This window comes from Ptychodera flava, chromosome 1 (assembly GCF_041260155.1).
Source record: "Ptychodera flava strain L36383 chromosome 1, AS_Pfla_20210202, whole genome shotgun sequence".
Taxonomy (NCBI): Eukaryota; Metazoa; Hemichordata; class Enteropneusta; family Ptychoderidae; genus Ptychodera; species Ptychodera flava.
The window spans coordinates 33,430,650-33,456,408 of NC_091928.1; the positions used below are offsets into that span (position 1 = coordinate 33,430,650).

Sequence of the window (25,759 nt, forward strand, 5' to 3'; positions counted from 1 at the left end):
GTCTTTTTTAAAGCAGGTGTAAAAACTTTCGAGCCATGTATCAATTATTCAACAGTTAATTTAAGAAAATTATATTCAAATTTGTGTGTCATATCCCTATCTGGCGCAGGTATCATATGTTCTCTGTGAGGGTTATCTCGTATATAAGTTTTCAAAAATCAGCTCATTAGTTGTCTTTATTAAAAGTCTGATGCACTAACTTGGCAAATGGTCCTTTTCTATATCTATATATATTAGGAGTTAAAATGGAGTTAACATGCCAAAGATTTGTTTCTGATATTCAAAATGTTTGCTTGTGTTGCTTTTAATGGAGACTTTATATCCAAAAACATATGCTAAATGATGATTGCCTAGTAATCAGACGGAGAACAATGGAATAAATAAAAGAATAGTGTCTACAGTTTTTTAATTTCACTAAAACGTGACTTCTTGTTGATTTGACATTATGAATGTTTTGATGTTCAGGTTGATTGAACTTTTAAAAATGGAAGCAAAGGTTGAAATAATATTTTCACCCCTGTTATGGGGCTTAGTTAACATCTGCTTGAAATGTTAATGTATGACAAAGTGAGCAAAAATTTTCGAAGGCTTCATAAATGTTTAAACTCTATGTATGCACATAAAGCAATGAAATTTGAAGAAGCTGAAAATTTAATACCCTAACACCATAATCTATTACTTATATCCTATACCTGTAGGTGCACATTATTCTTAAAATAAATTCTATGCAATATCAATTGCCAGTTTACTGGGCAGGATGCTGAGCTTCCTTTATACTGCCTTGTCCTGTGTTTTTATTGCAATAAAAGGCCACACCTGAATCACAATACCCTTGACAGGATATGTTTTGATCATGATAAGAGATCCCCAACTGTTAATCATGCTACAAGGCAAATATTGGCAAGCACATTAAGTTTTATTTATAAATTTTCACTTTTTAAGAGCAGCCTGTGTGTGTGCTGTCACTCTGCTGTACTGGCATGTTAGAGCGCAATTGATTGATTATCCAGAGCGTATCACTGGGTAAGTGTTACTCTGTGTAGAGGTCCCATTTTTTCCACGATAATGCGAAAGTGTAATTAGTTCAGGTGACAGACGGTAAAATTTTTCATGATATTTAAATTAGAAATAACGTTAACAATGTCAGACACGATGTTTGTCACACCTGTGCAACATCCTTCTTCATACACTGTCTGCATTGGGTTATGTTACTGTCAAACAAAAACACAATTTTTACTATGAAAAATAGCTGAAAAATATTGCCACTGTGAACATTTTACTCCCATTTCCTCTCATTTCACATCTTTTCATGAGGCAGGATTAGTCTTTTTTGTTGTTAAGTTGGAAATTTTGCCTTATTCCACACAAGAACAGTTGTAAAATCATGAGAGAGAGCCAGATTGCCTTGTATATGTCAGACTTAATCTTGTCTCAGATAGCACATGATTGATGGAAGTTTGTTACTTGTATCGTAAAAGGAAATCTTGACAGAAGAGAATTTACAATTTTTTTTTCGTGAGAATGAGTATAAAATATATTTCAAAAATTACTACGTGGTACAATATAACTCCGCAATGTAAAATAGCCAGAAATGTATCAGAGTATAGAAAAATGTCATGTAGGGATTGTTAACAACCGTGCTGTACCAGTATATATGTTGAGTTCACATTTGAGAAGAAAATATAAGTCATGTGCCATTGACTGCCATGAAAGCTGTTGGCTTCTAAACATAGCAATGTCTGCCATAATGAGCTGGAAAATAAAACATTCTTCTATATGTGTGGAGTGTCTGTCCACGTCATACTGTGATGCTAGAGCTGTTCAAATTCTGCATGAGGTTCTTCTCTTAGTGACAAAAGAAACTTAACAGTTTTTGTTAACTAGTGCTTGTGATAAATGAAAGCATCTGAATTACCTGGCATACATTACTTCAGATGTGCCTTGACTAGTCAAGTAATGATGTCTTTTACAAATGATGTTAACACAATCCTATGCAGTAATGCCGTGAAAGAGATGTTAACTCATAGAATGATGCCTTTGTGGTGTGCCAGTATTTGCATTTGAATTGATCCAAAGTACAGAAGAGTTCATCCTTGGATCAGCCGACATTTTGATGAGGCAGACATGCCTCTACAGTTTCAGTTTGTATTTTAAACAATTTTTTTGGTCAAAATGGATGTTTCGTACATTCTACATATTGAGTGACATTACAAAGGTGATTGTACTTCCATATCCTTTTTAATTTAGATTTTTTTTTATTTACATATTTATTTATTTATTTTTTTATTTTGGAGTTTCCAATTAATTTTAAATCAGGTATTTTTATTGCTAGGTAGTAACGTGTTCAAGTCAGATAATCCACCATGGGCATTATTTTTTATTACAATCAATATTTCATTAGGAATGTTGAAAGGACAATAGCTGTAACGTTTGATGATATTTTGTACTATATTTGTTTTTATGTAAATTGCAAGTTCGTACAAAGCGTGTTGAAACACCCACTCAGTCCGTCACTACAGCGTCTACATGTGTAATAGGCACTTGTTATTGTTTACATTTGGTCTGGACTAAAATTCACTTGTCAACAATAGCAATGCGATCTAAACATGCACAGGCTGAGTTGACAATCTGAGTACAGTGTATCTCAACATGGTGTTGGGAGTGGAACAAGAGACTGTAGCTTACATTAAAAATGTATAGTGAAAAAACTCATCTAACTTTGCAATTACATGTACCGTCTGTTTTATTAAGCGATAAAACTGTATTCAGACCAATCTTGCATAGTAGTCCACAATGTCATGCATCAGGTTTGCCCTTTTGCTATCAAGATTTGCTGTAAAAGTTTCCTGATTGATATTTTATCAGCAGCGTAAACTTCCATTACTCCAACAGAGTGTAATAGTTTGGAGGATTACTAGCTTTCAGCAATAATGATCATAATTTTAAGTCTTTTGCATTAGAGATGAGATATTTTATCACAAATTGAGCATACCGGTATACAAGCATAGATGCAAGGCTTACAGAAAATGAGTTTTCTTCAAAAATAGCAATTTGACTACTTCAAATGCTACAAAAGCTGAAAAATGTAATGGGTTTGTACATCTCTACCAGTAGAATCTGTGAAAATCCATTAACGCTAAACTTATCCATCCCATCATGTAGTGTCATTCTATAAATATTCAGCAGAAATTTTGATTAGTCTTGAAGTTTGTGGCACTTCAAAATAGACATTGCCAGGAGAAATATTTTACTGATGACCTTAGGTTCAACACAAGTGTCCATTTTGACTTGTCAGATTAGCCTGTGTGTGCATCCCACCCTTTTGAAGCATATTGTGATGTCACTTATTTCAATACAGAATGATATTCTTAGTGCGTTACAAATAATTATGCAACTGTTCATCTCTATTATACTTCAGTGGTTTAGTCCGCTGTCTTGTACTGCATGTATCATAAGCAACAGTATGAGTAATGTAGGTCTGGGTGAAAGTCCTGATGGTAACCGTTTTTCTGTATGTATATAGAATCAACTAAATTATAAACTTAAGGTGAGACCAAACTTGCCAGCAGAGAGGGTGAAGCCTCTCTCCATGTACGGTAGTATAGAATAAGAAATTCTCAGTCAGACTGAAGGTCTGTTCCTGTGACTACTGCATCCTGCAATCTATAGCTTACACTTTACTACTTAAACAAATTAAGGTAGTGTGTGCCTCAAAATTGAAAGACTTAAAAGTTTGCTCAAAATATCCTAGAGGAGGTTTTTTACCGTTGTCTTTCAAAATAATTAATAAAAATCAGGGGGTTACCCATGCAGGTTTGTCTCTAGATAAACAAATTGCCTTAAAAAGCCAATATTTGAAATCCAAAATGGCCGAACCTAATTTTTTAAATTATCACAAAAACAAGACCGTGAAAACTTGATTTATTCTGAAGTGATAGTCTAAGAGCAAGAAAGTATTGTAAAAATTTGAAAGTCTGAGTATCTGTTCCAAATGAGGCACATATCACCTTAACACATTTTTATTTACAGGATATGCATTGATAAAACCTGGAGCTGTAGGTTGCTGAATCAGTAAGGATTAGTTACATGTAACGTCAATGTTACCAGCTGGAAAAATGTTGTTAGCTAATTAATGCTGAAACACAATTAATGCAGACAGAGCTCTCAAGAACAAAGGAAAAAAATTAAAAAGGTAATTCAATTACAGAAAAGTATCAGAGTATCATGCTTTGCAGTGAAGCGGTCAATTCCCACTTACAGTTGATGGTTTTGATGAATTGCTCATGAGATACAGGAAGTACAAAATTTAATATGCAAATTTCTCCTACACATGGTAAATTGGCTCGAAGTACTGATACACAACTTTCTAAACCATTTTCAACACATGTTGTGTTCATGGTGCATTTTGTAAATTTGTATGATGCCATTAGACTGCATGATCAAATTTGCAACGGGGCAGACTTCTAAATCAAATTACATCAGCCTAGAGCAATGGATGCATACATTACAATGCATGCAGAGTCAAGTAGGAGTGCACAATAGGCCGATCACCAACCACCCGTACAGTTCAAAAATATCCCCTGTACTCACATTGCAATTTATGAGTGATATGCACCAGCTGGATCGTACTGTTGCTATTCTGAGGGTGGGACATACCGGAAGTAATGATAGAAAAATGCCCAGAGAATCTGTCACATAATTTCAGTGTAATTCATCCAGTACCTGTAAGGATTGCTGACATATTGTACTTAGTATGCGTTTATCTGAACCTTGGAACAAATGGCACATCAGATAAATCACCCTCTGACATACATGTACAGGCATCAATCAGCAGCTTGCAGACTGGTATTCCGTATGAATTGAATTCTCGTAATATTCCTCAGTGATCTCTGGGTTAAAGTGTAAGTACAGACTTCACCAGGTCAAACTCATGCGACTCAGACAAATCTGATCAGAATCCTGATCGGCTCTACGGAGGCAACAGAGAGAAATATAGAAGAGGTATCTCTACATCTGATTAAAAACCCTTTGAGTGCTGTAATTTTCCCACCAAAATTTCAGTGTAACATTTTTATGAATTTTTCTGTTATTTCTTGATAATTTTGGATCAAATGGACGTAACCTTTCAATGGCAACAATTTTTGACCAGAATTTCGGGTAAAATCTGGAAAAAATTGTTCAGGTCTGGAAAAAGTTGCTGGCTATCTTATTTTCATTAAAGGCGACAAAAGTTGACTTTGGCTCTCAAAGGGTTAAATCAGATAGTTAAATGAAAATTGAAAACATTAACTAGTATCACAGTTTAGATATTTAGCAATTTGCCTCTCACCATCACAGTCAACCCAGCACTGATGTAATATACTTTACATATAGGTCCAACAAGCAATATCTGCATCACCAATCTGTTAATCAATAATTGTGCTGACGTGAGGAAATCCATGAAGATTCCAAGATCAGTAGATCAGAGAGCATTTGAAAGGTCAAGTGATATAAATAATGATTCTGGCATTTAGAATGGCAATTACACGCATTTCTAAAGATTTAGTGGCTCTCAGAAAAAAAATGTTTCCTGTTGTGCCTTTGAATTCATTTTTTAAGAACACTGTACATGTGCGTTTAGCAGTCAGCTGATTCAGCTTTTTCATCTTTTGGCAAACTTTAATTAAAAGCTTAGCTCAATTGGCTTTACCCTTTGATGTCCCGGCCTGGGGTACCGGTATTTTTCAACATTTTTCCATGCATGAAACACAGTCTCATCTAAAGTTCTATTCTCGAAATGATCTTGAAATATGCATCCTTTGGTGTACATGTAGTGTTATAAGTCAAAACAAGCTTGTGTGACAGAAATATCCAACAATATAACAGAAGACTGAAAACTGAACTGTCTTCATCATAATTCAATTTTCATGAACAGCATTGCGTATTGAACTCAATGCAATATCTGTTGTAAAGGCTAAGTCTTTAATTACAACATACTTTCAAAAGAAGAAGAATAAGGGGAAATATTTACTTATTTCCAAAAAAAAATAATAAAAATATTTTTAAAAATTATGGCTATTGTGCCATCTTGGAACCATTTCAAGTTGCCTTACTCATATACGAAATGGGCCAAGCAAAACTGCTAATAAAGAGTTGTTTTATTTGCTATTATTTATCAAGTTATTTCCAATCGACAGCTGAATTCATACTCAATTCAGGTTTTTCAAACCACACAAAAGCTAGCTTTAGCATAATCAAGTGTTTTTAACAGATTATCACACCATAAAGATCCAAAGTGGTCCAATTTTTTTTAATGTCATGTCTTTGTTTTAGCATGAAATTGATGACAATCTCTTTTTTATCAAAAATAAAGTGGGAAAAAAAATCCACAAATGGCACATCAGTATACTGTCAAAGTTGAATTTATGTGTTCCTGACTCTAGATAGAAAGTTCTCCATGACAACAAAAGATTTTACACATTACATATTTACTGTATTGTAGTGATTGATACACAAAAATTTCTAGAATTTCCAAAATTGGCACAAAGAATGTAGAATATTTTGAGGTGGAGGGCAGGTAAGGTGAAACTAATCAATGCAGATGCCATATTAGAATTCATCAATCCCAAGGCAAAGTGGCCTCCTGACCTTTCTACATTTGAGGGTCTTTCAACCTGTCAGTTCTTTGAAAGAACAGCCTACAAAGTGATCTTGCAAGGAAAGTAAAACCACAGGTGACCCAATAAGTTCTGAGTTTTTCACACTGTTTTCTCTATCATTTTCTCTTCTTTCTTCATGCTCTGAATGATCGGAATAAATAAAATAAATGGTTTGTATAACCTAACCTAGCCTCTGTGACTCTTTATGTATTTTACACTCCATTACAAGGGCGTATATCTCTCATACACACATGCTGTAATTAATTAGTCAACACAACTAATTATGCTAATCCGTTGACTTATCAGAGGTTGGTCAACATCGGAAAGATAGTGATGTTAATGAAAAAGGAGAAGGTATGAAGATCTTGGGAAACATGTCCCGAGGACGTCTGTAAACCTAGTGGACGCTTATATATTCATGATATGCGCAAACAAACACTGCTCATTATTCAAAAATAAACGGGAAGTTAAATCGAAAGGAACGCTGGAAACGCGCATGCTTTTCGTTGCCAAGCACCAAATTCTAACATATCTAATTATGGTCCTTCTCCATGTAACAAATGCCACCCAGAAAGTATCGACCGACCAAGCAGAAAAAGATTGCCCGAGTGGCCATTTCATGAGTTTTTCAACAAAATTATATAGATGTATGTTTCACGTCGTCGTTTTCTGGGAGTGTATATACCAAGTATAATTTACAAACCGCGTCGTGATTCAAGGCACAATGGTGACACATTAACAGGAACACACACTGGAGAATTTTGGCCAGCACTGTGATTTTTTTAAACCAGTCACCTTCATTTCTCTGCACTCGCTATTAACTCCATGTCTACCGGTAACATATCGTTATTTTCTGTCTCAAAGTACGTACCAGCAACAGGCCTTTGACGTCAAAGTCGGTTGTTTTCTGGTATACGGTAGCAACCAAGCTCATGACTAGAATGACTCTACGGCGTCAAAGAGTTAATCTCGCCGGTTACTTTTTTCGCCTAATAAAAGAGAGTTGGTCGCTACATGGAGCTAGTTTCTAGCTCCATGGTCGCTACTAGTCTAAGGAATTCATCGATTTTCAATCGCGCCTTATACTGTTAGTGCACAAAATTCCTGAAGCGGCGCACGGGCTATGAAACTTCGTTTGTACTGTTAGGCTAGCTTTGGGTCCATAGCTGTGGTGTTTTCGGACGGGATTTCTGCCTTTTACGGCTGGTTTTGACTTTAACGTCACCACCACAGCCATGGGAACATCCATGTTCTGCCCGACAGCACGCTTGTCGCAACTTTGTTTGTCGATATTTTGAAAATTTTCCACCCAAATTGCCAACACTCATCGACAACATGGTTATTAGGGGCCTACCACTACCAGAAATCCGCTCAAAAATCACCAAACTATCGCCGTTTCCAGCTTTTTCCGACATGACTACTCGCAGACCGTTCTTTTTCTGGCGTACAAGCGATTGACGAGGCTCAGTGCAGCCCGTCACTAAAGTCACGTCAGCGGTGACCTCGCAACATCGACACACAAACTGACATCACCGATGATGTCGGCCACTAAGTTAAGAAGCCTGTGAGAATTTTTACCGGCACTGTGAATTTTTTAAACCAGTCACCGTCATTTCTATTCACTTGCTATTATCTCCATGTCTGCCGGTAACATATAGTTATGGAGAAGTTTAGTTACACGTAATTACGTTCCATCATCAGCTGATCAGTGATAACCATACGTCGCGTACGTGTAGAACATACGTTCGGAACGGCAAACAACACCTCTACACATACAAAATGTGGTCATAATTACGTGTAGTATTTTTTAGATATTCTTGATTATTTCAGCGAATTTAGACAAGAAACCTTGTAAACTATCATGGATAACATCATTGATACCATAATATTTCGTAGAGTTTGCACCAGCGTAAGAAGTACTTGCTATATGATTTCCTTACATGGACGAAATGTTGTTGTCTCATTCCACTTGTTATCTGACGCCGCCCCAAAGAGTTCTCCAAACCATATAAAAAACTGTATCAAAGAAAATCGGCTGATTTAATTCGAGGATACGAGCTAGAATATTCCTCATATAAAATTAATGTTTCTTAAAACTCAAACGAATTTCCAATGTTTGTGAGAAAAAATACAGCAAAATTATTAAGGCAGACCACCGTCCCTCCACCCACGGACGGTGGGCAGACAAAACCTTAGCAACACCACCCGATTGAGAGAACCACGCTTAACCACGTACATGAACTTTGACCCTAGTCAAAATCAGGCTTGTCCCCGGGAAATATGTTTACAAGTTTGCCCACATATAAACAACGTAAAGGTCAAAGGTTTCAACTTCCGACTTCCTGCTTTACGGACGTCCTCATGCCATGAACTGCGGGCAAGGCACTGGCAGGGTTTGCACTGTTCGCGACCATTTAAACGTTTGAAATTAGAGTAGCTGACTCTCCTCGGCCATCAAAATACATTGGCTGCAGTAGATTGTGGATAAATGGTCATGACTGGCCGCAATTTGGTAATTTCTGGACACATTTCAGGAGAGCTTCTTACCTTCCCGTTTTAGTAACCATTCCTATCTTTCGCGATGTTGACCAACCCGTAAAATCCCTGATAAGTCCACGGATTAGCATAATTAGTTGTGTTGACTAATTAATTACAGCATGTGTGTATGAGAGGTATACGCCCTTGTAATGGAGTGTAAAATAAATAAAGAGTCACAGAGGCTAGGTTAGGTTATATAAACCATTTATTTTATTTATTCCGATCATTCAGAGCATGAAGAAAGAAGAGAAAATGATAGAGAAAACAGTGTGGAAAACTCAGAACTTATTGGGTCCCCTGTGGTAAAACATAGGGCCACCAATGTCCCTGAAGCTATAAACATGGATACAAAATAAAGAATTCCCTAACTGTATGAAATTATCTCACTAAGGTCATCCTAGGGACGTGTATACCAAATATCAAAGCTGTCTGACCAGCGGTTTTGAAAAAACAAGTGACCTAACAGTCAACACTCCACTGTGTATGTGGAGAATAACTTTTTGTAACACATGTTTTGATGATGAAGGTGGATATCCTTGATAGTTCATTTCAGGATGGCCTGACCAAAAATGGCAAAATTAGCTGCAAAAATATAAAATTGAAGATTTCATCATAATCTTAATATATTACATTAAGATAAACCCTAGGAACCTGCATACCAAATATCAAGGCTATCAGATGAGTATCAGATGATTAACATTTGAGAAACAAAGATGGCAAAAATTGACCCAGATATACAAAAATTGAAGATTTCATCAAATTTCAATATATGCCCAAAAATACAAAATTGTAGATTTCATCATAATTTGAATATATCATATTTTGATCATCCCTATGAACCTGTATACCAAATATCAAAGCTGTCAGACAAGTGGTTGTGATGAAAGAAATGTTTGACCACAAAAAGCAAAAAAAATCCTTAAAAATACAGATTTGCACATTTCATCACAGTTTGAACAAATCTTAGTTTGGTTATCCCCAGGGACCTGTATACCAAATATCACAGCTGTCTAACCAGTGATTATGAAGAAGAAGATTTTTTAACAAAAACACATTTTTTACGCTAATTTTCATATTTTCAACAATATCAAAAAAATATAAATCATCGTTTCTCATAATCATATTTTGCATCTACATAACAAATATCAAATCTGTAAGTACCGGTACTGTGGTTTTCAGGATATTTTAGTGGCTGGACATCCTCACAAACGGATAGTAGCTAACAATGTCTTAGATTGTCAAGTGTTTGGAATTTTGATTGATAATAATTGTTAAACTTTACATGTATCAAATTGCTATATCTTTTACTATGGAAACATATTTTCAAGTTTAGAAGAACTATCAAAATGAAGGTTTTCAATTCTTGTATACATAAACTGTCATATCATGTCAGTGGTGAGATTTTGATGTTAAGGTAGAACGTGCCTCAGGGATTGATTGTCAGACTCGCAAATTTCATTAATTCTTTTCTAACACTTGTTTGGGCTCATTTTAAAGCTCTTTGAGAAAGAAAAACTTTCCTTGTCTTAGTTATTCAAAAATCCAAAATTTAATTTTCCCTATATAGAATGGCAGCCATTTTGAATTTTAAATATTGCAAAATTTTGGTAATTTGTTTTGCTAGTTCCAAACTTTGCACAATGACCCCAATTTTTATTGTTGATTAGGTAAGAGAATGGTTGAAAGTTTCGTTCAGGAAAGTTTGAGCAAAAGTTTTAAGTCTTTCACTTTTGAGGCATGTAATACCTTAATAGATTGTGACGAACATGTCAAATCAAAGAGATTCTGCAGTCTTTATATAGCCAAAGTAGTATGCATAAATATAACCTTTGCGATCTTAGGGGACTTGAAATTGCTTGATGCAAAATTTGCATGGTTTGAATGTTTTTTTTTCTAATTTCACTGTGTCTTTTATTTGAACCAAATAAAATTCATGAACATTCTACTTTCATGACAGTACCCACAGGTTCCACACAAAATATTCTCAGGGTATTTTGAACTCCAGGTTTGTAAACTGATCAGATTTGAAATTATGTTGCCCAATTTCATGATTGAAATTATAGTAATCCAAAATATAAGAACTCAAAAGTTACCAAAGAAATAAATTCAATTCAATTCAATTCAGTTCATTCAATTCAATTCAATTCAATTCATTCAATTCAATTCAATTCAATTCATTCAATTCAATTCATTCAATTCAATTCAATTCATGCAATTCAATTCATTCAATTCAATTCATTCAATCCAATTCAATTCAATTCAATTCAATTCAATTCATTCACTTCAATTCATTCAATTCAATTCATTCAATTCAATTCACTTATATTCAATTCATTCATTCATTCAATTCAATTCAATTCAATTCAATTCAATTCAATTCAATTCAATTCATTCAATTCAATTCATTCAATTCATTCATTCAAGTCAATTCATTCATTCAATTCAATTAATTCAATTCAATTCATTCAATTCAATTCATTCAATCTAATTCAATTCAATTCAATTCAATTCATTCATTCATTCAATAGAACTTTATTCATTCAAAACATGGACAATTCATAACTGATAATAACAAGTAATACTTTGCAATCTTGCATTTCTTGAAATATAACAGTTACAGACTAGTATATCCAAGTGTATCGCTGTCAAAGCATACATCATCAGATAATCAAAACTGTCATCTATTAAGGGCCCAACACCCCCTGTGATTAAAAGTTTAACTAAGATATACAGTATGTCATCGCTTTGTGTATCTTGAACCAGTGCATGGTACACGGCCATTTACAATGAATTTTGGATGTAACTTTTAAGACATTACTAAAAATTATGCACACATTTTGCGTAAAACGACACATTAAATAAAGCCTTGTAGGAATTCACATTAGTTGCTTCAAGAGAAATTCTAACAACTTTACCCCCGCTGTTTTACTTCCAAATTGCCTGGAAAGCTCATTTGTGTCGCTACTTATTCCAAAACTCTGTTGAAATTAAGTGCTCATTAAATTATTTTCAAAAAGAAGCCATAGCAAGGCATGAAGGTAATTGATTCCATTGGCTAATGTTATGATGACCTATGATTTCATGTGACTTATTATCCAGCAATTTGGTTGTACCGGTATGTGACTCATTTTTTAATAAAATTGAAAACTCATAATTTTTAACCTAATTTTCATCACTACCCCCTCCCCTCCCCCATTTTCTATGAACAGGTTCACTCTCACCATTAATATCAATATGGGTTTGGGCCAAACCATGCGTGGTGACAGGGTTAAGCATTGCACATACTTTCGTGGGATGCCCACAGAAATGAGATGTCAAGAGTTAATTACTTCATTATGCACAGTAAATAAAATTCTTTGTTTGCCGTCCGCGTGTTTGTAGGTTTTCATAGAAAATTAAGAAAACACACAATGTTAACACTATTACAAATGAAAATGTTATTTTTCCAAGGGAAACCAGTTAAAAATTGAGCTTATGTTGATACACTTGTGTTTTTTGTCTGTGTTTGTTGTTTTCCCTGGCTGACTGGTAAGTTTTTCAAATATCCAAGGACGCCAAACAGAGAATTTTCTTTAAATGGCCTTACAGATGATACAAGTAATGTAAGGGTGTCTGAAGTTCTGGTATACAGTCTATATGTGCTTCCCACACATACAGTATGGTATTAGCAGCTTGAAGTTATAGTGACAGACGTTTTCAAAACTAAATGTACTGTAGGTTGGCAAATGCCGTCTGGTTTTTTGCAACAGTCCTTGTGCTGTCGCTCCTGGATGTATCCGGGGATAAAACCACAACTGGAGTCTGATACGGAAGCCGTGCAGTTTCCTGAGGAAATGAAATGTTGCCAGGGTTCTGGTAAAAAGACTAATCCTAAAACTCGTAACTTTGGTGCCCACTGAATTTACGGTTCTTCCTTAGCTATTCCGGAATACAGTAAAATACACAACTTTCCATAAAGTGCAAAGTAGTGTTGCACGTTTAATTTCTATGACAAGGTGAATTCCTATGTGTAAAATATTCAGTGTAGATGTCATGCCCATTGACCTTTGACATGCGTTGTGTTTTAAATAACTTCACACTTTGGCAGATACCAATAAGGCAAGCTGGTTTGTACAAAACATGTATATTTATTAAGTATTTAAGTGTGCAAACTGTGCATCGGACATGTTTATATATAGATGTAAGGGAAGAGCAAAACCTGACAAGACATTATTCTTCAATTCTCATTTGTAAGGCGGTATGTGCCTCGAAAGTGAAAGACTTAAACTTTTGCTCAAACTTTCCTGAAGGAAACTTTCAACCACTCTCTTACCAAATCAACAATAAATATCCGGGGCCACTGTGCAAAATTTGGAACTAGCGAAACAAAATTACCCAACATTTTGCGATATTTTAAAAACAAAATGGCCACCATTCCTGTGTTAACTCTATGGGGAAAAATTAAATTTTGGATTTTCAAAAAACCAAGACAGTGAAAGTTTTTCTTTCTGTCAGAGTGCAAGAGCTTTAAAATGAGCCTCCACAAGGAAAAAGAAATCAGAAAAAAATCAGAAAAGAGTGAATAAACTTTGAAAGTCTAACCATCTGTCCCTAGAGGTGTTGTCTACCTTAAAAAAAGTATTCTTGTTCTGTCTGAAAAACTGTTTTATATAGTCTCAAAAGTCACTATGACACTTCTGGTATTCAACTTTTCAACATGTTTGTGCAAAGTCAAATACGGTATTGTTGACCTCTGAATTTTAGTTCAGACAGGAATAATGTCAACAGTAACTTTGCCTATTGTACGGGTACACAATGCATGAACATAATGTTATGGAGAAGGTCGATAAAAGAATGTTTTATGATGGAATAGTAATACATCAAGTTTTTCAGCTGAGTGCTATTAAAACAATCTATGTCTTTATACTCAGAGTATTGACCTTTTGGCTGTGATGAATATCATCGTGTCTGATTCTGTGGTCCATGCATGCATTTCATAATCCCACTACTGCATAATATAGCGCATGTACCAACATGAAGTCAGGAAAAATGAAGTTGTAATCATATGCATAAAGGTTGCACAATAACTGATATATCTGTTGTAATCACTTTTGTTTCCTAAAACGACCCGGCATTATTTAAGTAAAATCTGTTGAATATTTCAAAAGTGCATATCTTATGTTGACATTTATTCTCACGCAACTGATTACAACAGAAATTTTCAGATGTAAGCTTCTTGCATTGAATATGCACAAGACAATGTAATAGTCAGAAAAAATATTGTATCGTGAAAGACACTTCAGTAGTTTTCAGTAAGGCATTTTTTCAACTCTTCCTGGAAAGCAAATTTTTAACTTAATTTCAATTCCTGACAAGTGGGAATCTATGTATTACTGAAAAAGCATGTTTTTATCATTGCTTTTTGACAATATACGATATGTTCAGATCTATTGCCTTTGAGGAGATACACACATAAAGTTCAGTTAATATAAATTCTGCAGTGGCTCTCTAAGGTATTTGCAGATTTAGATTTTTCATGCATATTTGAAATAAAAATAGAAAGTACAAATCCATCGACATATGCCTTCACGAATTCAACTTGCAAATGTACTGCAGGTCTACAAAGAAATTTACACTCCTTAAAGAGCTGTCAGCCCAGTACGTGTGATTTACTCCACTAAGAGCAGCAGCCAGCTTAGCCACCGCTGTCGCTTTTCATTTTATTTGACATGCCATCCTCACCAGAAAATAAAATCTCCAGTTTGTCTCAGCATTCAGCGGTGAAACAACAGCACAAAGTGGGTTTTCTGCGCACATTTCAGCATACAGTATTTTTTATTAACCAATCAGCCGTTCCATTCAAACTGACTTCAGCACGATTTCATATGGCAGTAGAATTATGATTCAATGTAAAATTTCAATCAAGTAGGTTGGCGACTGTAAGGGTTTTAAAAAAGTGAAAACATTTTAAGTCATTGTACACCTCTGCTGTAATGCCAAAGCCAAAATTACTTCATAGCACGTACATGGCATTTTAAAGTATATTGGCAAAAATATTTATGAGAAACATGATATTATTGGTTTTACAATTAAATGAAGCCATTTAAAAACTGAAGTTGGGTACTTCAGTGATTTTAATAATGTTATCCTCCATCCATGGAAGGACACTAAATGGATTATCACTCTCATAAACTTAGATTTCTGTTTTTTGTGGGATCATCTGATTAATCCATGAAAACACAAACTAATAAACAGACTCAGAAGTATACGCCTAACATTAAGACTTGAAACACCAATCTTTGAATACCTCTGTTGCTAGAATATACACACTGGAAACTCAAAAGAACAAATATAACCTTCATGAAAGGTTATGTTATTTGTTCTTAAACAACTCTTAAACCCGCAATTGACAACTTTTGACGGTTACATTGTGTATTAGGCAAGGTGATTTATTCCACTGTAGCCCATATTTGCATTCTCTTAGGTGCCTTTTTGGCAAGACTGTAGGATACTAGGCCCAAGCTTTACAGAGCCATAGGAGAGCACCCTAAAAAACCCCCGTTGTTTCATCATGAAGAATAATTTGGCCAACATTAAAGAGTATCAAAATCACCCACATCCTAGGGGGTCATGCTACTTCACAAAGCTAGCAAGGTCCCCTAAGAAAACCCAATTATTTCATATTGGAGGTTAGAACTATTGTTCTTCATGTGCACTGGTTATCATTTTTAATAATAGATGAAGTTGCAAATTGATCTCATCAAATAATCCATTGACATTCAAATACCTTGAGATCTACAATGAAAGACAAATTAGGAAACTCAACAATTTAGCGATAACTGTTACAGTTGTTTTGAATTCAACTTAGACTTGGCAACTCAGGTAGGACGCACCTCAAAACTCAAAGTTTTTAATTTTTGCTCAAACTTTTTCCAGGAAAGTTGTACCATAACTAGTAAAAATTTTGGGTCATATAGCAAATATTGATACTGAAAAAAATAAAAAAAATAAATTCCCTCAAACTTACTGATATTTGAAATTCAAAACAATTGCTTTATATACGCATGGTTGAATGTTATGGGTACAATTTAAATTTTCAATTTTCACTGAAACAGGATGGTGAAAACTGAAATTATAAGGCCACAAAACTGAAAAGGAATCTACTCAAGCAGTGTGCTAGAAAAGTTGAAATTTTGAGTTCAAATATATGTTGTTGATGAACATTCTACCAGTAAAACAAGTTTACAACAATTAGTTAACATATGTAGAGTGATTGGCATTATGGTTGTCATTTTGAACAAACATTGGTTATAATATTACAGTCAACTTTATACCCATGGCATTTAACCTGTTTACCCCTAATGCCTTTGTAAACAGGTCCAAATCGCCATTGATAGTCGGGGGTTTGGATCAAACCATGTTCGTCAAAAAGTTCATTTACAGTCAGGAGAAAGCTCAGTAACCTATGAACTGTTAGAAACACATTTCAATATGTGTGAGAATGCCCCATTCCATATCTACATTACAAGTAGTATATAGAATCAACAAAGTAGGGGGCCAAAGCTTTCAACCAACTCTGTCAAATAGCTCTCAAATGAGATCTTAATAGTAACCATGCAAGCTTTGAAATCGTTAGTTTTTCCACACTTCTGTGAGCCTATCCCCTTTTATCTCACAAAACCCCAATTAGTCACCCAAAGCGATGCATTCTTACCCCGACAGTTCTATACTTGATGGATTTTACATAGTTTAATTTGTTCAACCCTGTATAAACTGCCATTTCTTATTTCCTCTTATTTTGGTTGCATTCAAATGTCTGTAAATTATTCTGTTGGTCTCACCATACAAAATCCATTCAAGCAAGCTACAGAGTGCCTGTAACTTGTCTATCATCCTCACATGTAATTTAAAGCGTATTCTGTCACAGCAATGGCTATGTCTGTTTCCTCATCTCAGTTTGAGTTTGTACACAGTGTTCTCATTACTGCATCTTTTCAATGAGTGAGGACAGATCGCATGCAGAGCCTGCCTTTCCAAGTGCTCTGTGTGGCAGTGCAAGGGTCAAGTATTTTCTGACATTCTGATGTACAGGAAATTTAACAGTGGGGCATGTACATTGAAATTTACAGCACAAGACACTTCATTAATGGTACACCGTTGAACCTCTAGCATTCGCAAAAGGATTTGTTGGCAGACAGTCTTGATGCACAAGTGAGATTTGCTCTAGTGCTAAAAAAATTCCTTTGACATTTCCAATATTCATCCTCAGGAGACTTAAATAACTAACTTGAAATTCTGTAATGTGTCAATTAAGCTTTAAGCACTGTGTGATGTTCTGATCTGATTGGCCATTGCCATAGCAATTATTTTAGTCATTAGCATAAATTATTCATATTCGTATCATTAAAATCAAAAGATTTACAGTGATGATGACTACTGAAAGAAAATAGGGAGAAATAAACTCAGTTTCGTTTAGTTATGTGACTACTAACTGTTTGATATTAAACTTCTTACTATAAAGATCATAATTTACTCTTTCAAGCATAAATTCATCAACCGTTTCTGTACATATTTAAAATCCCAAACTCAACAAATGACAGTTTTTACACAATTCTCAGAAAACTATTGAAAATTTCTGTGGAATTTATTTTTGTGGCAAAGTTCAGTACCTTGATCATATTTAAACTTGCACTGACAAGAAAGAAAAATTATCACAGAACAGTAATAAACATAAGTCATGCTTTATTTGGCATATTTCACCATTTTGAAAACAGTTATACCATATATATTCTCTACTATATTCACGCTGGAAAAAAAATCACCTAAAAATAGTGGAGAAAAATTCTGACTTGAATTCTGACCTCTAATAAAATGAATCAAACTTTGAAATCTTGGTACGGTGTGTGACCCAAAATAATGACAGGGCATATGATATCTGCCACGGCTGTGATTAGATGAGTGCATTGACAATACAAAATAGGAACACATGGTGCCGATTAGCATTTATGGATGTGCAATGCTGTACATTTTACTGTGGTGGATATGAAAGAAATACCATGTCAATATTTTTACAAGGAAAAATGATGTTTTCATGATATTATTTGTATAGTCTCTGAAAGGATTCACTGAAAATTGGAACAGCATTCACAGTAGTATTTCATAAAGCCATTCATGAGCAATAATGGATTAGTTTCATCAATATTTTGATTTTTCCTGTTGTTTCTTCATGAGAAAGATGAACATCAGAAAGCCAGACTAAGTGTAATAATGTCGGACAATTTCAAATACATGTGGTTTAGCCATCAGTGGTCTGTGAACATTGCATGAAGTGATGTACGCAAGGTCATATTTTGTGAAAACAGAGCAAGGTAATATGCAGAGAGACAATTGTAGCCGACAACAGCTGCTGTTTAAGATTTTGTCGGATAAACAGCGCCCTCTACTGACCAAACTACACAATAGGTACAAAAGATTCCTAGTTTTGGCCAATGGGGGCAGTAGTTTAATTTCTTCAGATTGGTAGTAACAACTTATACTCTATACTTTTTATGAACTGTGCATAAACACCAAAATAATAAAAGTATATTTGGTTTATTAAGTATACAATGTTACTGCTACCATGCTAGTTATTCAGAGTCCTAGTACCGTCAGTTTTCACCTCATCAATTTGTTTAGCCAGTATATAGTTACAGGGGCAGCAAATGACCTCATGATAAAGATGTCAACATGTCAATTTGCTGATATTTTAAAGTTCAAGAATAAGAAAAGGCTGTTCTGGATGTTTCCTCTAATCTTATATATCCTGCAGTTTATTTTCTCAATTACCAATAGTAATTCTTGTTCATTTTGAAGGATTAAACGATGTTTTAGTGATACACTGGTACAAGCGAGATACCCGGTGTCTACCTTACCAGCCAGATACTTGTTGTCCAACTTAACAACCAGATCTAAATTACTGGCCAGATGTCCATCTAACTAGCCAGATATCTGGTGTCTCACTTATAAGCCAAATATCTGGTGTTTAACTGATTTGGGGAGATATCAGGTATCTAACATACCATGATAGCCAGATATCTTGTGTGCATCATACTATCAGATATATGGTGTCTAACTTATTTTAATAGCCAGACTCTTGGTGTCTAACTCACTAGCCAGATATCTGGTGTCTAACTCACATAGCCAGATATCTGCTTTCCAACTTACTAGCCAGATATGGTGCAGTGTTTTTGAAGGCCTGTACCCAGTCATTTTACTTGGGTTCCCCTTGGTATATCAATGCAATCAGATTCAGGGACAGCAGAAATGTTACGGGGTTCCAAAATCATTTACCAATGCTTCAGAACCTTAGCAAAAACACTGTGATGTCTATAACTCACTAGCCAGATATCTTGTTTCTAACTTACTAGCTAGATATATGGTGTCTAAATCAGTCAATCCTCCCTCTATAAGTGTAGACTTGCTCCAAATCTATTGTCAAATCATCAAAACAGAGTAAATTGAAGGAATAAATTTCAGCAGACCCATGTTGATGGTGAGGTGATCACGAAAATGAAGCAATATACTTTGGCAGACTTGTTGTGTAAATGATGGTGTGAATGCAAATTTACAGGTACACTCTAGAAAAGCTAAGTAACTAGCATTCCTGGCAGTCTATTACCCACCAGGGTATCCGTGAAATTGTTGACTGCCAGGGCTGAGAATTCTATCGAAAGCTATACTCACCAAAGCACATGCATTCAATATTTGATATATGGAGTGGTTAGAGATAGTTTGTCATTGTGTTAGTGGAACAGTTGATAACACCAAGGAATCATGAATTTGCCTGGCCCACTAAGGGGCAATTAAAATTAATTGGCAATATGTCATCTTTTACACATCAGATAATTATGATATGCAGGGGTATAAGATAAGTATTTTTATCACAGATCCACAAGGAAGATTTATAGTAAGTCCTTTGACAGAAAATGAAATGGCTTTATTGACACTATCTCAATACGGAGGAGAGGGCATCATGTTCTCGTGACACTCAAAGCTGTTGTTAAGAGATATGTGTACAGCGCCCTCTGTAGGGCCTAGAATGTTTCAGCTTTGTCACATTGATAAAGTTACAAGTCTGACCTAGACTGACCTCTTTAAATGTAAGAACAGTTCTATCTTGAACACGTCAATAAATCTAAACATTGTTGAATGGTTTAGTTCAATGACAGCCCAGTGTTCCATATATGCTCTAGTTTGCTGGTCCTGTATCTAAATGATACACAGTACAGATTAATTAAGTTTCATCATTAGGCAACTTCAGTGGTACCTCCACCAAAAGAAGAGAGGTCCTCGACCTTGGACATCTACTTACTTATCTCAGTAAAAATCTACCGGTAGTTTACTTGAAGATAGTAGCAGAAATACACAACTTCACTTTTTCTAAACCATTTTATGCCTGTTCACATTCTGCATTGACTAACTACAGTAACAGTGCACGCACAAAAAAGGTTTCCTATAACATAAAAAAAAAAATGAGTCTATGAAAAAGGTTTGGACTTCAAGTAGAAATTTATAAACTGCAGCCTTTACCATTACTGGACTGGCTAGTCCCATTTTTCAGCATCAGAAATTAATCACTTGGTTTTTTTACAGACTTTAATAACTGCTGAACTGCAAAACATTTAACTTGAAAACTGTAGCAAGAATTTTGTGATAACATCACGATAGTCTGTAACAGGGCAATGTAACCATGTGCCAGACACAGTGTTGTGTAATATAAACACAGTGTTGTGTAATATAATTATGCAGTTTTTATATCTCCAGTTGCACATTATAGCAGTCAGTCAGTTATCTACAATCATATACCCTATATATATATATATATATATATATATAATATATATATATATATATATATATATATATATATATATATATATATATTTTAAGTTGGCTGACTGAATGCTGTATAACTAGAATTAAAAAACTTCAGAATTCATTCCAGTTGAATTTTTAATCTCTGAGTGTTTCCAGTGTGTTCGACTCACAAGCATGTGTACCCATTAAACTTTAAGAGACATTTTTAAGTGACTGTCATTTTCATATTTAAAAGGCAACGATAAATATAATATTGCATCTTGACTGCCCTAAGGGGATATAGTGCGTACACTGTAAAGGTGAGGCTAATTGATTAGCTTGGGGTCTCCCCGTGTAGACTGCCCTTGAGCATATATCAGTCAGAGTGGACTGCCTAGTGCAGTGCTGGAGACTACAGGCCTGTATCTGGGTAACCATTCATGGAGGTCCCAACACAATGATCTTTCTGAACCGCTCCAATCCCCTCCATTTTCAGAATCAGAGTGGCAGAAGATCTCCCAATCGACGGCAGGACAATATGGGTGGCAAGACGCAGGTCAAAGTCAAGAGGAAACTAGGATGCGGGGCAAAGTGCCTCAAATTTCTTCTCTGTTTCTTCAACATAATATTCCTGGTAAGTTGAATATGCTTCTATAGTTACGCTTAGGATCTTTTTCTGTGTGTTTTCCAGGGTTTGTGTACATTCTAAGAGGAAAGAGTACACTATTTGCGTTTGCTATACTTTCACTTAACGTAGATTGACCTGATCTTCACCTCGCCCGTCAAAATCATCGACAATGATAAATTTATTTTCGACTGACACAGGGGTAATAACGGCAAAGACCTTACATCCAGGCGCATGTATGGATGGATGTCTTGGAAACTCAATGGAATCAAAACAGAAATTTATTCAGTGCCAGTTTCCTGGCTTCTCCCCAGTGCCGCGCCATATCTGATTCAAATGTTTGAAAAGCTAATAAAGTGCCTTTCTATGTTGCTTTTGTCAGAGCGGTTCGTCAGAGTGAAAGAGAAATTGTGTTAGTCGGCTGGTGAATAGTTGAGTTTGCAGATTGATAATGAGAAATTGTGATGCTCGTTTGTCAGCGGTCATCGGTGTCAACATTGAATGTGTGACAGTTGTCATTGTCTGGTGAACTAAGGAATTACCTGGCATTCGAGTCTGTTTTATTTATATTCGTACATTCTATTCATTTAATTATTGATTCTGCTAAAGCAATTATTAGTGTGTATATATTACATACATTGGGAGAGTGTGTGTGAATATACCGTATATACGGCATGTATTTGTTTGTGACAATGTGTATTGGTTTTTATTACACACGTTTTCATACAAAATTTGCTGAATGACTGTTTGTGTGTTTAGCTGCCAATGAATACAGGTACGCTAAGATGTATATTGAGAGCAAAACAAATTGTGCACTTTGGTGTATTTTACATGTAAGTATGTAACCACATATTTATGAAAAATTAAAGAGAAATACTGGCTAGACAAAAAAATTGATATGATAATATTCTGTATGTAATCATTTTTGATAGAAAGTGTACCAAATTATTTTTAATCAATTTGATCACAAGGTATACCAGCACTTTTATTTATAGTTCATGAAAATTTCATCTAAGGCAGCATAATACTAGCAGTAGCAGAGAGAGCTGAAACTTAAAAGGGTTATTTCAGTATCGTCAATGCTGGCACAAATATATGATAAACTTATCTATACACACAAATATCTGAATAGTGTATTGATATAACATGAAAACCTGGGGGGAAGTCACAAGTGTGTCCGTGACCCTTGACCTCATTAACATATAAAGTATATTTGCATGGCTGCCCTTCGTAATTATGAATATTTCATATTAAAACGAGTGAATTTATAATGCAAATATAATAGCTTTTTAAGCAAAGTCATTTTTAATTATCAAGAAATAAAATTTAGCTCACTCCAAATCAACTGGTGTATTTTATAAAAGTTGAAAAATACAAAATTGTGAATATTTGGATCCCAGAAAATATTTCTCACACAATAATTTAATTTCTCCACAGTGTATAGTTACTGTATATGGACTGTAATTTATCTTGTGCTGTGTGGACTGTCAAAACACTATAAAAATTCAATTTGATCACTCTCATTAAAAAAGATATAATTGCCCCTTGAATGGCAAGTATTGGACAGTTAATGGAATAATTGACAGGAGTAACAAATGAAAAATTTATAAAAAAGTTGTTATCAATGAATTGAACAACAGAATAAAATTTTTTTAAGCATAATGAATTTGGCTAAATTTGCCTGGCCTGTATAGAAATACTGTACTGGTACACATGAAAACATGGTTTCTGACATTGAATGAAAAAAACTCCCTTCTTCAGTGGTAAAATTAAATATTTGCTCACGTTTTGCATGGAGGAAATTTTAAATATCCTCTTATCAGCACAACAAAGGAAGAAAAACTTGTTCAAATACAAGTTTTTTTTTAATGAAGATGACAAACCCAGCAAATATTTGGAAATTGCAATGTCTGTACTTCTAGGAAATTGAGGCTGTTGGCCACTGAAAAGTGAATTTCACAAGTGGTTGACATGTCAGAAAATTTTAACATCAAATTCTCTTAGAATCTGTCACCGATGCCTTGTTTCTCTCTGACCTTTCTGGTTGAAAATATGGTATTTGTGGTGTTCTACATAATGTCCATTGCTTTTGAAGATATTGTGTCGTCAATTGAGGTCAGTATATTGCCCTTTAAATACTATTGGGCCAATCACAATTATTATCTTCAGAGTTCAAAAAGAATTTCCCTTTCAAACCTCTTATTCAACAAAATACGGAATATCAAAACTGAGGCCTATAGTGCTGCCTTTTATCCTTTGGTCAGTTATAATAAGGCTTCAGAAGTTGATAATATCGTCTTTTTACTTGTTGTCAGCAACATGCAGCTTGTCAGTAACACTAATAGGCAGTCATGCATATCTGTCCGTCAATCTGTCAACAATTGACTTCTCTAAAACTACTTTTCTGATTGCTTTGAAATTTGTTATGGAGGTTTCTTTAAGTGACTTTAGTTAGATTTGTTCACATTGTGGTGATGTTTGCATATTTATACTTTGGAGGAAATTTTACCCGCTTTTGGTCAAAACTAATCTTCTCGGAAACTGCTTTCCTAATTCCTATAAAATTGGATGTACAGATTACAGATTCCTAAGGGTAACCTTAGATGTGTTTTTTCAAATTTTGGTTAAAATTTGCATCATATATTATTTGTATTTTTAAGGCAGTTTTTTTTTCCATTTTTGGTCAAAAAAATCTCAAACTAATACCGTCCAAATGCTTTGAACTTTTATTTGCAGGTTCCAAAGGATGAGCTAAGTTAGGTTTATTCAAATTGTGGTAAATTTGCTTAAGTTATTTGTACTTTGGATCATATTTCCTGTTTTTTGGTCAAAAAATCTTCTTCCCTGAAACTGCTTGTTTTATTGCTTTGAAATTTGATAATATGGCCCCTAGAGATGAACTTTATCAGTTTTTGTTGTCATGTGATCTGCAGTATTGTATTTTTGGGCATATTTTTTCTTTTTTTGGTCAAAAAATTTAAAAAATCTTCTCAGTATCCCTTAGTCCATTTGCTTTTATATACAGATTCCTAGGAGTGACCCGATTCAGATTTGTTGAAATTATGATAGAATTTCCTTACATGTATATTTTTAAAGCAATTTTTGCAGCTTTAGGGAAACTATAAACTTTTGTCAGGACAGTTGAGCTTAATGGTTGAATGTCAGTACTCAGGCAAAGTGCGCCACCAATGATGTACGCTGCCAGCAGTCACAGACGGCACCGATGTATAGAAATGATCAACGGTTGGACTCTTTACCACAAAAAATTATCTACAGCATATTTACATATGCAAATATTTCCTTTGCTTATAGGATTCCCTTATCTGACAAAGCGGCCCACACTTTGATTGTCTTAAGTATCAGTATATGGAGCTATAGCAGGGGCTTGGCCACTCATTAATAAGTGTTTAGTTCTGACTCTTTGGCGAATCATGACAATTTGCTTCAGTGGTCAATAATATTGGCCTTTACTATTTGGTCAAGCTTCTCAAAAGTTGACTTCTCAATAATCTTGCTTTTTATCCTCTTGTCTGCAAATTGGCTTTAGAGGTCAACAATGTTTGCCACATGATACCATATCATCAGGGCCATAGTACAGGTATGGTATCATCCAGATCTATGATCTGCGTAAAGTGAGCGTTTGATCAGCTGCATAAAAGTTTATTCAAAGTGATGTGTATGATATTGCCATATATCACTCCTTTAATGGCCATAATTCTGCACATTAATATTATAGATAATTCTTCAATAATGCCAATTGGATCAAATTTTTCCAAAGCACTTTTGACGGATAAACATGCCCCAGCTTTCAAGCTATAAATGCATGTAAGTTTCTACCACTGTTATTGATCCATTTTTTAAGGTGAGGACATTGCAACTATTACTTTAACCCTTTCACCACCATGGTTTGGCCCAAACCAAATGTTATCAATGGTGAGCGTGGACCTGTTTACAGGGAATCGGGGGTGAACAGGTTAAAGTATACCCATACTGAAGAAATGCATGGGAATGTGTCAGAGTCTGATAGGGGAAATTAGTTAACAAAATTCTGTTTCATCGTATCCAAATTCTGATACATAGAAAGAAACGTATTTGATTAGTCAGTCCAATAAATTGTTGTCAGTGGCATAACATTTCTACAGCA

At 35.0% G+C, this 25,759-nt stretch overlaps 1 protein-coding gene across 2 annotated transcripts in view; it reads left to right on the top strand.

Annotated features, from left to right (window-relative positions):
• Window positions 1-25,759, top strand: part of LOC139135633 (CD151 antigen-like) — a 78,818-nt gene that overhangs the window by 38,789 nt on the left and 14,270 nt on the right. Inside the window, exons 2-3 of one of the 2 annotated variants that reach the window (XM_070703139.1) lie at window positions 4,030-4,192; window positions 21,487-21,624. In XM_070703139.1, the coding sequence (XP_070559240.1) occupies window positions 21,529-21,624 (96 nt within the window). In that variant the 5' untranslated portion in view covers window positions 4,030-4,192; window positions 21,487-21,528. The remainder of the gene's footprint in view (window positions 1-4,029; window positions 4,193-21,486; window positions 21,625-25,759) is intronic. The other variant, XM_070703130.1, reaches the window with a different exon arrangement.